At 46.1% G+C, this 13002-nt stretch overlaps 1 protein-coding gene across 1 annotated transcript in view; it reads right to left on the bottom strand.

Annotated features, from left to right (window-relative positions):
* Positions 1-1555: 1555 nt before the first annotated feature.
* LOC112574291 (serine/threonine-protein phosphatase 6 regulatory ankyrin repeat subunit A-like) overlaps positions 1556-13002 on the bottom strand; it is a 32996-nt gene continuing 21549 nt past the window's right edge. The window contains exons 16-29 of the mRNA XM_025255276.1: positions 12489-12587; positions 12069-12269; positions 11037-11135; positions 10655-10756; positions 10223-10327; positions 9605-9706; positions 9138-9236; positions 8746-8886; positions 8396-8503; positions 7882-8079; positions 7032-7238; positions 5346-6708; positions 3839-3994; positions 1556-3612 (exon numbers count right to left, since the gene is read on the bottom strand). Of these exons, the coding sequence (XP_025111061.1) occupies positions 3431-3612; positions 3839-3994; positions 5346-6708; positions 7032-7238; positions 7882-8079; positions 8396-8503; positions 8746-8886; positions 9138-9236; positions 9605-9706; positions 10223-10327; positions 10655-10756; positions 11037-11135; positions 12069-12269; positions 12489-12587 (3162 nt within the window). The 3' untranslated portion in view covers positions 1556-3430. The remainder of the gene's footprint in view (positions 3613-3838; positions 3995-5345; positions 6709-7031; positions 7239-7881; positions 8080-8395; positions 8504-8745; positions 8887-9137; positions 9237-9604; positions 9707-10222; positions 10328-10654; positions 10757-11036; positions 11136-12068; positions 12270-12488; positions 12588-13002) is intronic.

Below are 13002 nucleotides of genomic sequence, written 5' to 3'. Positions count from 1 at the left end.
GCAGGTTCATTTGGAGGAACGGGTGAGCAGTGATCATTGTGTAGTCATCTGCAAGAAAATGAATGAAAGGATAAAATAATGAAATGGGTGTGAGAATCTAGGGAGAGAGGTCTGTACACACTTAGTTTACAAACCCAGGATTGTAGAAGAGTTCTGGTGTTGAAATATGTATGCTAGTCAGAACGGTTGGTGTTACAGCAGGGGCAACTTGTGTAACGTATGCTGTTTTTCCTACACACATAGAGACAGTTGGCTTGTTTGGCAATCGAATGATTTTGTTTGTTAATTGAGTAATGCCTTCTAGTCGCATTATTAAGTTCCTCTTCCTTCAGTTTCTCATTTCTTGATACCCATCGGCATCTGTTCCTCACATCATTGTTCTGTCTGATAGAGGGGAGGATAAATTCCCCAGCATGCAGTTGAGAAAGGTGAAAAAAGAAGAGGAAATGGTCGCCGCCACCGCTCCGGTTCACTTGATGGAGAGAGGGGTAAGGTGAGCGATCGTCAACATAATCTCCCACTCCTACTTCAGCCACTGGGAGGGGGGAGGTACATGGCCAAGTCATCAAAACTCCTTCTCCTCCCCAGACATTTGAGAGGACATAGAAGTCGTTTGTGGAGGTTGCATGCACTTGTGATGATAGCCCGCACCGGGAGCAGAAACTGGGTGACTGCAGTTGTCGACAGTTGTTGACACGGAGAATAAAACAACAAGTGATAAAGATAAAGTTTTAAGCTTGATGTAGGGGAACTATTTCTGTCACAAATCTAGTAGTGTTCTGTCTCCACTTACCACCACTACACCTGCACTAGTACCCTAGAGGCAGCTCGGGTAGGTGGGGTGGGAGGTTATCCGGCGATGTCCCGAGGAGACGCAAGCAATGTTATCATTCTCTTCTACATCTTACTGCACCGAAACTGGACACTGATTATTTACGGCACACTCCACAGCCAGGTGTATGTGCAACTAGTTAGAAGACAAGTGAACAAAGACCAGGGGCCACTCTGAACACAGAGAAGGGAGGGGTGTCGCCCCCCTAGAACTGTACACGCGTATAAATTTAGTTTACCTGTCTTCTGATAGACGATTATACTATTGCTGCACTCCCCTGATAGCATTTAAATATTTCATAAACGTTTACAAATGGATCTTGTCAAATGTTTACATGCCATCTGGATCGTTGTGTCTATTCTGAGAGTAGCCCATGGCCGCTCGCTGAGTCTGTAACAACGGTTTAAAGCCATCAACGGCGCTTTTATGGTTAGTTGTCTCGTATAGTCATGTGTTACATATTTGATACAGCTTGTTGACCTGGCTTCTCAACCCTTGCACTGTGCATGGTAGTGCAGTAAGCAGTGTCAGTCGTCAACATTGTAATCAAGCAAGACAACTGTAATCACACATATCTACAAAGCAAACTTTCTGCTCCTATCTCTCCATCATCAAACATACAAACATGCAAGAGTGGTCGTTGGAGGTGGGGTGGGAGCACCTAGACACGACAGCCACTCTAGGTGATAGCACAGACGTGTGTAGGTGGACTGCTGTCTGTCTGCCGAGACCAACGCTTAGCCTCTCGCGAAGTTCTCCGCTGTTAGTCTCGGCGAGCCTAAACAAAGAGTGTGACTAAACCGGAAGCCACTGACTTAGATCACACGTGCAAGCAAAGAATGACACACACTCACAAACATAAGATCAGACCCGTAAATTTTTTCATTCTTTTTCCACAAGTTTATATTCACGAAATAATAATCATAATAAGGCAGAACTCTTCATTCTTTGCGCGAGGACTGTCATACGAAGGAGTGTTTAGCTTTGTAGGAGAAGTGAGCACAGCTCACCGTCCCTGTCAGCTTGTTCATCACTTCCAATCACAGTTATGCTTCTAAACGATTTGAGGCAAGTGCTGGGAAGCAGAAAAGGTTAACGAAGCTTGAAGTGTTATTCAACTCAAACGACCTCAGATGAAATACGACACCGGTTATTTTCATTGACCCGTATCCATATCACATTGTCGACTGCTGATTGCACACAACAGGCTTCCTTCGTCTACACACACACAAACAGACAGGCATAAATGCATATACATACACACAAGCGCACGCACGCTGACGAGACGAAGAAAAATTAGTGATAAAGGGCTTTGTGCTTAGAATGTTCTACGTTCAACGTTCCAGGTTAAGTCACGTGTCACGTGAGGAGCCTATCATTTAAATTCGTTTCTGGGGTACAAGGTACAGGCGTCATTAGAAGTGAGCCACATAAAAATAGTGGACCATGCAGTGAGAAAATGCAGGAGGCCTTATGACCCCTGTGCTATTCGATGACGTAGGTCAAAGGTTGCCTGTGGGTTGAGCGGACGTGCGTGCGTGTGCATCCATGTGTAACAAGCTCATGTGTGTGTTCGGGGTGAGGTTCGGGGTGCGTAGGCTTGTGTGTTGGGTGGATGCCAGTGGCGTGAGCTTTGCATCAGGAAGCAGTAATTGTTAAAATGATCACGTGACGGTCTGTAACCTCCATTTCATTATCGAAACGGCCGTTCCACAAAGTTCGATTACCTTCTACCTGAACCTTTCATCAACCAGTCATTCTCCATCTCACCCTCCCCCTACCCTGCTCTCACCAAGTCGTCGCCAGGTGGAAGCACTTTTCTTTCAAACCAACGGACCAAAGATGTCCTCAAGCACAGGTGACACGGAGCTGTTGGTGCGGAGCCTGCGACCGTCTCGTCTGTAACTATTGTCCTAACCAAGAATTCGTCGCATTTTTTTGGTCGTGATATTCACAAGCCTGCAGTCATGAAGTACAAATAAAAATTAATTATTATAGGTCCACGTTCTTGCACGAGTTCTTGTTTAAAACAAGTATAAATGTCACCTTTACCCCCATTTTGTTTGTTAGTTGGTTCTTTGGCTTTTGACTACACTTTGAAATTATTCTCAGATTTATACACTCCTTTTCGCGATATGCAAATGAAACCAGAGTTTTCTCAAAACAAGAAAATATTTGATAAAAGCAAGTCACTTCAAACTTTTGAAACTCCTACTCAAAGGACCATTTCCTCTGTAGACATGGCCAACTCCGAGGGAAACCCGTTCCATTTGTGATACAGTTGGCGCCTGAGGTTGGGGAGTCTTGTCTGAACAAGTTCTGATTGTCGCCACAGTGAACCTTGTCCATGCCTAGTGGACACGGCACAAACACATTCAAGTGTAAACATTCTCACCTGTCCAGTGCTGGAAACTATCACGATACAAAAACAGGAAGGGAAGCATCGTCAACATCCCCAGACTGTCGGTTATCTTTCTCTATCGTCGATACCCTCGAAGATCATACTTTATCTTTCATCCTCGTAGATATCCTTATCCTTATCCATCAAGATTACTGACATCCTCGAAGCTTGTCCTTTATTTTTCACCAGACACACCCTCAACGGTCGTCCCTGGAGGAGTAGTCGGCGTCGGGTTCCCCAGTCTTCGTGCGGTGACCACTGAGGGCCTGCCACTCCTCCTCCTTGCCTTGCGCCACCAGGTACTTGTACACCACCATCTCCCAGTCCACCACGTCCTCCACGCGCTGGGGCACGCGACTCAGGTTGGATATGAAGCCCACTGTGAACACGGCGTAAAAAAGAACAAATCATGAAAAGGAGGAATAAAACATTAAAAAGAAAGAAGCAAAAGAAGAAAAGGGGAACTAAAAAATACAGAAAAATAGTCCTTAACAGTTTGTATTAATTTCCCTTTGATCCGTGCACTTTTTTAAGCCCTCGTCATACACCCATGAGACACTGCCCAGCACACCCCTAACATGGCGCTGTTAGTCACTAAGTCCTACCTTCGGGTGCCACCTGGGTAGTATTGCGGCGCATGAAGCTGCGCAACCAGCTGGCAGCTGACTGACCCAAGTCCAGGTGCCGGGCATCTTGGAACACTGCCAGGTCCTCTTCCTCCTCACGAATGTATTTCTGTACTTGTGTACTGAGGACCTTGCCTGGGGAAGTCAAAACATCCATCTTTAAACACAGAGAAACACTACATGCATCTAGTAGTTTGTGTGTGTGTGTCTGTGTATGTGTGTATGTGTGTGCATATATATATATGAGAGAGAGAGAGGGGAGATAACGACGGTCAGCGGCTGGAAGCCCCGTAAGGTTTATCTCCTGTTTACTGGAAACGACAACGTCCCGTGCTGGCCTTTGACCTTTGGTCCAGGCGCTTACTGAGCTCTAGTCTTCTTTACAGCTCTAGAACTTTCTGGCGTTGTGGAAAATGTGGGAGTAAAGGGTATTGTCTGGAGTGCTCTGTGTGGTGGTGTACAGACGTGATTGTCTCTCCCTGAACTGGACAGGATCAAGGCTATTTCGAGCTGCTGCCCTTTGACCTGATTTTTCAAGCGCATTGAACGGAGAGAGAGACGGAAATTAAAGAATATAGTGTACATCTATACCTTCAAGAATTATATGAGTTACTTGGGGAAAACCAAACATTTATCTTAAACCCACAGCAGTACTTTGCTACAAGTCCGTCGCTTTTTTTTTAAAACACGTGTTTAACTGTTACAAAGACACCTCGCGTGTCAGCTACAAAAAAAGTTCACTCAGTTGAAGTGGTACATACAAAGTTGATAAAAAATATAGTTGGAAGAATTTGCATAAGAAAGTATTCTCGACTAACCCTAGCGGTTCATACATACACACCGACATGCAAACAGACAAGATGCCCGGGATCTTTACTCCTCGAATGATTTATCGTTGACCCTAGGGACGACCTCTGGACGCCTTGATACAAGAGTCGGGGGCAAAACCCATTTTCTGTCTCACATGATTACCAAACGGATGTCATGCATGAAAACAACTGATCGACCCGGGGACGAGGTGCAATACTGCGGCCCGAGAACTGAACCCTGTACGTCCTTGTTACCGAGCCCAAAGTGGGTTTTGTCATTCGGCTGGTTTCACTTTCAAAGCGGCTTTCGAGAAACTGTCGGTATTCGAAGAATGGCAGCTATACAAGAACGGTAGAACTAAATAACAATGAGGAAAATGCAGGTAAATACTCGCACACATACATTAACTCTTACCTACAAGCGTACGCACATACAGAGCAAACATTCAAACACACCTATGACGCAGATACACAAGAAATAAATACTTATTAATTTAGAATCATTGCTCACTTATTCACTCGCATATTAATAAAAAAATTTGCACTCACTCGCTTTCTCTCTCGCCACACCTGGGAAAAGTAATTTTCCGTGCATTAGCATACAATCGTCCTACACAAAAGACTTCCCCCTTCGACCACCCCACCTTTCTGAAGCAAAGAGCACAAAGGCCGCTCACCCTTGTACTTGGCGACAAGCCGGATGTAGAAATACGCCTTGGTGAACAGGTTCAGAGGTGTGGGCGTCCCCGAGGTTTTGTTCATATTGCGGATCAGCTTGGCTCGACCGAACTTCCACTCGATGTCGGATTGGGTCTGAATGCGCTGGTACGTGTCCGACATCATAGCGATGAGGAGGTTGATGAGGACGACGAGCGTGACCATCATGTAGGTGCCAAAGACGATCTTGACCAGGTCCATCACCCACACGGGACTGCGGTAGATGGGGGGTATGGCCGACGGGTCCACCAGACCGAACAGCGAGAAGAAGAGGAACTCGAAGATCGTCACCGGCGTCTGAACGGAGATGGTGGTGCTGACATCATCGGTTCCCACGCTGGAGTCTCCTTCCGGATACACGGGCTGGTACAAAGCCGACAGTTGCAGAGTGAAGCCCAACATGAATATGAGCAGGATGACGAGAAAACGGACGAGGTCCTTCATAAGGTCCCGGATGATGATGGCCCACGGCCCAAAGAGGTGGTGGAAGGACAGGAAGTCGAGGAGCTGCACGAAGCTGAAGAGCAGAATGAGCGCGAAGAAGTTGTTGCGGATGTATAAAAGCGTATACTTGTCATTCGTGTCCATGTAGGCAAAGGCGATCACGTGGCAAGTGACCCCCACGGCGGAAATGACTAGGTTGAGGGACTGGATCCAGCCCAGCCCTGCGCGGTCGCCCGGGTTGGTGAGTTCCGAGACCAGCAGGCCGGAGATCCAGGCCAGCAACAGCCACTCGTTCCAGTGAGGGATCAGGCTGCCCGACTCGTAGATCGGGTACAATGGCATCACCACGGCAGTGCAGTACAGAATCATGAGATATAAATGCGAGACCAGATAGGTCATGAACTTGATGATGGGCACCTTGTTCAGACGGTTGTTGGTAGGCAGCGAGAAGACGATCCAGGCCAGAGGGCACACCAGCATGAACAAGAACAAAAGCAGGATCTTCCATGTCGACCAGTTGAGACTGCCGATCCAGACATCCGACAGGTACTTTTGCACCGACGGGTGGGCCACCACCTCCTTCTGCTCGTTCTCGATCAGGACATCGAGGAACTGCACGCCCTGACAGTCCACGGCTTTGAGCAGCTGTTGGGCGGAGCTGGCGCTGGCAGCAATGGCCGTCAGTTCCGTGGCCAGCACCTCACAGAAGTCAGCGGCGGCCATCAGGTCCTTCATTCTCTCCTTCTCCTTCACCGACAGCAGGCGGAGGGAGCAGGACATCTTGGCCGCCGTGTCAGGTGGCGCCGGCGACAGCAAGATGAACTCTTGTAAACACCGGTTTTTGTTGAGCTTGCCGCACTGCATCAGGTCGAACACGAACTGGAAAAAATCTTTAATGCCTTAGCAACAGGCTTGAAAAAAGGAAATAATTTCAGTTTTAGAACATAGATTCATTCAAGGTAGTACATTTGCTCTATATAATTCAATGATGATGATTATCATTATTATTTTTGTTTTCAACGTCAACTTCAGGTAAATAAAAATCAAGTAATTTAGAAAAAAAGTTTTGTCAGGAGTAAGGACTAGGAGATACAGGTTACAATAATATTCTCTCGTCCAGCCAGCAGAATTTCGGACTCAAAGACTTCCGTTCGAGGAAAACTGTTTCCTGTCAGGTGACTAGGAGACCAGCCAATCGTTACCTTCTTGTCGTCCATGAGTGACTGAGTGCTGTGGTCTTTCTTCATCAGGAAGCTCAGCACATCCGAGTGGTTCGCGGCCGCAGCAAAGGTCACGGCCACTTTGCCGTCCTTGGTACCCAGGCTGGGGTTAGCCCCGGATTCAATCAGCAGCTTCACCACCGTCAGGTACCCGGCTTTGGCGGAGAAGTGCAGCGCGGTCCAGCCATTCTGCATACCCGGAAGGTTGAAACGAGGTTCAGTCAGTGCATGTATTTGTAAGGTATAGAAAAAAAATGTGTGGTTGAACTAAATCAATCACGATCGCCGCCAGGCTTACAATAGGTGCGAGAAAGTTATCGAAAGAGGAGACCTCCCAGAAAATACCAGAGGGCCTACCCCGAGTTCACGAATAGGATCTACCCAGCTCAGGTAGGCAAGCAGTCTGGGTAAAGTGCTTCATGAATATGAGCCCAGACAGGCAGCAAACATAACTCAGTGTGAAACAATCTGTTATTGCTAGGCCCGCCCATCGAGTGAAATACGGTCTATCACCTCCTAGGTAAACAAACGTCAAAACAAAAAACAAAACAAAACAAAAAAACTATTCAAGGATAATACAGTCTGGAAACAAAGCGGTCAGTACAGAAAGATTCCAGGCGCGATTGTTTATGGTCCTTTTATCTGCATTTTTTTTTTTTATTAACCTTTACTCTTAAAGCAAACTATGTCTAGATAAAATCCGATGGAGATGGAAGTGAGAAGGTTACATCCATCATCATCACAATTACACGGCAACATACAATGAACAATGATCACAAAGTCCACCCAAGCTCAGTCTCTCTCTCTCTCCCCACCCCTTTCTCTGTCTCACCTTGTCGCTGGCGTTGATGTCAGCACCCTGGCCCAACAGGAGGGCCACCATGTCCAGGTGGCCGTTGGATGCCGCCATGTGCAGCGCCGTGCGCCCTCTTTTGTCCTTTGTCTGCAGCTGGAAGGTGGACTTGGACAGCAGGAGACTGACCACTGTGCTATGGCCGTTCTGACTCGCCAGGTGTATAGGTATGAGACCCTGTAACAGACGGGTATGTTACTATGAAGCAAGACTGTTCGGTGAAACAAGCTGGAAGAAGACAAAAGGGAGATAAGCAGTTCCCACTCAGCTCATATCCAGAAGCTGCCTGATGTTTCAAACGACTTTCCTGCAAATAGAAGCAAACTGACACAACAGTTTTAAAAACAGGGGTGAATCTGAGGAGAAAAATGCGGAAAATTTGCGAAAAACCGTCGAAAAAATTGAGGAAAAATCAGCAAGAAATTCTCGGTAGGATGGGACAGTGAAGGAGACGTAGGGGAGAGAATTCAGTTTAGGAACCCAAGAAGCTCACCAACATGTTGGACGGGGCGTCCACCTGGACCCCGGGACAGTTAAGCAGCAACCGCACCACACCTTCCTGACCAGCCTGCGCCGCCAGATGCAAAGGGGTCAAGCCAGACTGCAAGATCAAAGGTCAACAGGTCATTGCATTGACTTCCTTCCCCTGAGGTCATCAGAATATTTATTCTCGCATTCTAGTGAAGCTTGTAGTCAATAAAGTTTTTTTATTATCAAACACAATCAGTGAAAATGTATGAAAACGAACATTTTCTGGATAAACCTTAACTAGATTTAAATAATATAATTATGTTTATATCGAAATGTGATATCGAAAGGAGAGGAAGGGATTGAAGGAGTCACCTCCTGTGCAATCTCTGACAAAGCTTTCTGTGTCGACCCGGGTGCCTCGCTCCTGAGAATGGCGGGTACCTGGGTGAGCATCTCACGCACAAACTCCGTCTGACCGTAGAGCGCTGCTACGTGAAGCGCCGTCAGTCCAGTCTGCAAATAAATAAATATTCAAATAAATATTTAAATATGCAAATATGTAAAGAAATGAATGAGTAAAGAAAGAAAAGCAAATAAATCAACAAATGGTGTTTGTTAACAGCTGTGTCTGTCCAGTCGTCCTCTCTTCTTGCCCCACGACAACTAGTACCAGAGAACCAACATAACCGTTGGTCAACTGGTTTGTCAATGGATGAGCAAATAAATGAAATCAGCGGCTACATGTAGCTGGACATGCGACTGACCTTCTGACTGGTACACCGCCAGTTGATGTGTGCCTTCAGGGCGTCCAGGATGGACAGATGGCCGTACTTGGCTGCCAGATGTATTGCTGTCATGCCATCCTGGATGGAAAAAAGGCCTCTATAGTTTCAAAATGTCAAAGAAATGAGAACAAAAGACATCGAAAATGACATGTTAACCCCAAAATATCTACTTGAAATATGAAACTTATGAAAATAATTATTGCAGTGATGGCTGGAGTCCATCTACGCCACGCATTAATGTTTAATATCACACCATATTTCAACAAGAACACAACTATTTTCGTGTTGGATATTGTTGACATTTCGAGAGGTTAGTTTGAAGACTTCTTGTAATATGTTTTACTTTGATGGGACTCGACCGAGTCTCTGATGTGAAAGCTAAGGCAATGCTCACAACAACTAAACAACTACTGAGGCAATTATTGACAACATTGACAGGAACTTACAGCATCCTCCTCCATGGGGGAAGCCCCTGCCGCCAGCAGCACATCCACAACCTCCTTGTGTCCCCCCTCCACGGCCAGGTGTAGGGCTGACGAGTCTTTGGTCTGAGGGACAGAAGACAGAGATGATTGAAAGTTTTAATCCACAGAATGCTTTAGAGAAAATATTGAACATTTCATTAACTTGGCAGGCGAGCAAAAAAAAAAAAAAAAAAAAAGAAAAAATGGTGTAGCGCGTGTGCAGACCAAGTGATCACCGTTGAAAGAGTTTTAAAAATAAAATTTGAAACATTAGAGGGGATGTGTTCGCTGAGCAGGAATCGTACCCACATCACGGGTTTCTTGTCCATACGACTGTCACAGCTGTGGTAATGTTTTTCACAGCTGTTTTAGCTTTAATGTGAAATTTCTTTTTCATTTTAAGTTTGTGTGAGTATTCACAAAACGAGAACTTTTATATCTTACAAACCTCGAATTCAACGGTTGTATAAAGCACCCAGGCTGGATAAACCGAACTTATGAATTTCCCGTCTCTGTTATGTCCGTCCGTCCATCTGTCTGTCCGTCTGTCTGTCTCGCTATTCACGGCGTGTCGAGTTTTCAGTTGCTATGGCGACTGACCTTGTTCTTGGCCGTGGTGACGATGACCTTACTGAAGCGCATCAGTTCCTTGATGACGGCCACGCTGCCCTTGGAGGCGGCGATGTGCGCGCACGTCATCCCGTTCTGAAACAGGGGACGTAAGCGTGTGACTGGGGACGTAACTGATGTCTCGACACACAGGAGCATTTTCTATTCCGAGATTTTTTTTTAGCAGCACTTACTAGGACAATCATTTAGGTTTTCCATGGAACTTAGTCTTTCTGTGTGTGTGTGAGAGAGAGAGGGAGCGTATACTAATGTTCCTTTGTGGATGTCTGTCATGTTCCTGGCTGTTGCACTCTGTTCTATGTCAGTAATGTAGGAAGGGCGCAGACCATAACGACAATTTTATTCAAAAATGCAAAGCCAAGAGCAACATCACAACAGCAGCATCGGCATGGCCGTACTCACGGTGTTGGCCATGGTCACCAGCTCCGGGCGATGCTTGAGGAACAGCTTGACGACATCAGAGTGGTCGTTCTCCGCAGCCAGGTGCAACGGCGTCTGCCCTCGCTAACACCACCAACAAAACATTGTCTTCAGTTAGGTCTAGTGACTCTAGTCAGTACCTCCAGGGCACCTGCCACTCTCACCATCTTGTGTATGTGTTTGGTGCTGTGTGTGAGTGAACAGTAACAAACATGTCTTAAGGAGGATAAACATACATTCCCAACATACATCCTCACACATAAGCACGCATGCTTACAAACACTCGCATGTCCACCATGTATGCTTCCCTATCGCGAGCACAAACACACAAACAGATGCAAGCACACGCATGCGCACTGAGTACCTCGTCTGTGGCGTTGGTGTCAGCTTTTAACTTGATGAGTGTACTGCACACTTCCATCTCACCCGCCTGTGCAGCCATATGTAGGGGCGTTTTCTTTGCCTATAATAATAATAATAATAAAACGATTACGCAGATGATAGTATTTTTTATCTGGACAAAAAGTGAAAATAATAAATAAAATATCTGTAAAATATCATCAGAAAAATAGCATATGAAATAAAATACACGCACGACCATGAACTCTTACATACACAGAGACAGAAAAAGATAGAGAGAGGCTCAGAGACAAAAATGTAAGATTCTCAGGACAGTATTCCTGTCGGCCATCAAAGGCCATGTGAAGATCAGGTAAGCGAGGCTTTTGCTGTCTTCCGGTGACGCATCAAGCATTGTGGTTGCTAGGGCAACGATGCTTAGGAGAGAATGACTGTTGTTTGTTTTGAATGAGGATGTCGATAAGACAAGTTGCCAGGAACAGACATTGTCATCTCACAAGCTGCTGTTTGAGAAACAAAGCTAACACAAGGCTTTCACAGAAATAAACGGCATCTTTGTGCGGTGAGCCTCTCTGCAAACTCTGGATCGTTCTTCGTGCAGACTGTTAATAAACAACATTTTCTGGATACAAATATCTGCCTCTCTACCTAATGGTGCTTCAAACCACTTCTAAGAAGACAATGTGTGTGTGTGTGGTTCTCTTGTAACTACTGCAGTGATTGAAGGGTCATGGGTTCAGATCCCTTCTGGATCACACGTAGTTTTGAACATGACTTGTTGACTTTTTTCTTCTCAAACTCCTGATTTCTCCTCGTCTTTATTGACCCTTTCACTTACAAGGCAAAATCACTGATAAGTGAAGGCACCTTACTGCCATAGTTTGGAAGAAGAAGAAACACAAAAAGACAAAAACGTAAAACTCACCAATCAAGGTGTGCGTTAGAGAACAACGCTCTGCCACCAGAAGGGAGTCGATGACCTACCGATGAAGCTAATGAAAGGTTGATGTCCGGCAGATGAGTGGACACTACTCACCAGCGAGCAGGCGTCGATGGCAGCGCCGTGCGTCTCCAGCAGCAGCTTCACCAGGTTGTTGTAGCCCGTGGCCGCCGCCAGGTGGAGCGGAGAGAAGCCGAGCTTGGACTTGGCGTTGACGAAGGCCTTGTGCCAGAGCAGGACGTCCGCCACCTGCTGATGTCCATTCTCACACGCCAGGTGCAGCGCCGCCTTGCCGTGCTGCATGCATGCCAACAGGTGTTACACACACAGTCTAATGGATTTAACAAGAAATGATATAATAAAACGAGAAAGACGTAGGACAGAAAATAGAACAACTGTAGTGAGAATCGAGAGAGAAAACAGCGAGAAGTAATGAGACAAATTTGAGATAAATAAAACGAAATTAATTTTAGCAATTTTTTTTTAGGGAAAGAGTTCATTTGGTGCAAATGTTACCTCATCAAAGACATCCACCCGGGCGTGGTTCTGTAGCAGGATTTTGACAATGTCCACATGCCCCTGTTCACTGGCTACCAGCAGCGGAGACTGTCCGTTCTGTAAAAGTACAGAGAGGCTTGTGGGATGTATCACCATCAGTATATGTGACACACCATCACAATCTCAGTCTGAACAACTCTTTTCTCTGAAGTTCGTTTTTAGTTTCTTGCCTTAAAGATACCCGGGGTACAAGTACTGCACCATTTCAAACAAAACTGTACACAGGAAGTTGAACAAGTCTGGAGTCTTCGTCGGCTGATGGATGTAAAGGGATCTGAACGTAAATGGTTCATCACACGACATGCAAAAGGTGGAGCCGAGTTATCCCCTCTCCCCACGTTTACCTCCCCTAGTACCAACTTTTCTTGAGGAGCAGGGGCATTGAACCAGCGATCATCAGCTACACAGTCGAGCACACAAACACGCGCAGTAAAATCACGGGACAGGCCTCGTCTTCCACAGAATGACTTTT

The sequence above is a fragment of the Pomacea canaliculata genome, linkage group LG10 (assembly GCF_003073045.1).
Source record: "Pomacea canaliculata isolate SZHN2017 linkage group LG10, ASM307304v1, whole genome shotgun sequence".
Lineage (NCBI taxonomy): Eukaryota > Metazoa > Mollusca > Gastropoda > Architaenioglossa > Ampullariidae > Pomacea > Pomacea canaliculata.
This window is presented reverse-complemented; position numbering and strand designations above follow the sequence as displayed.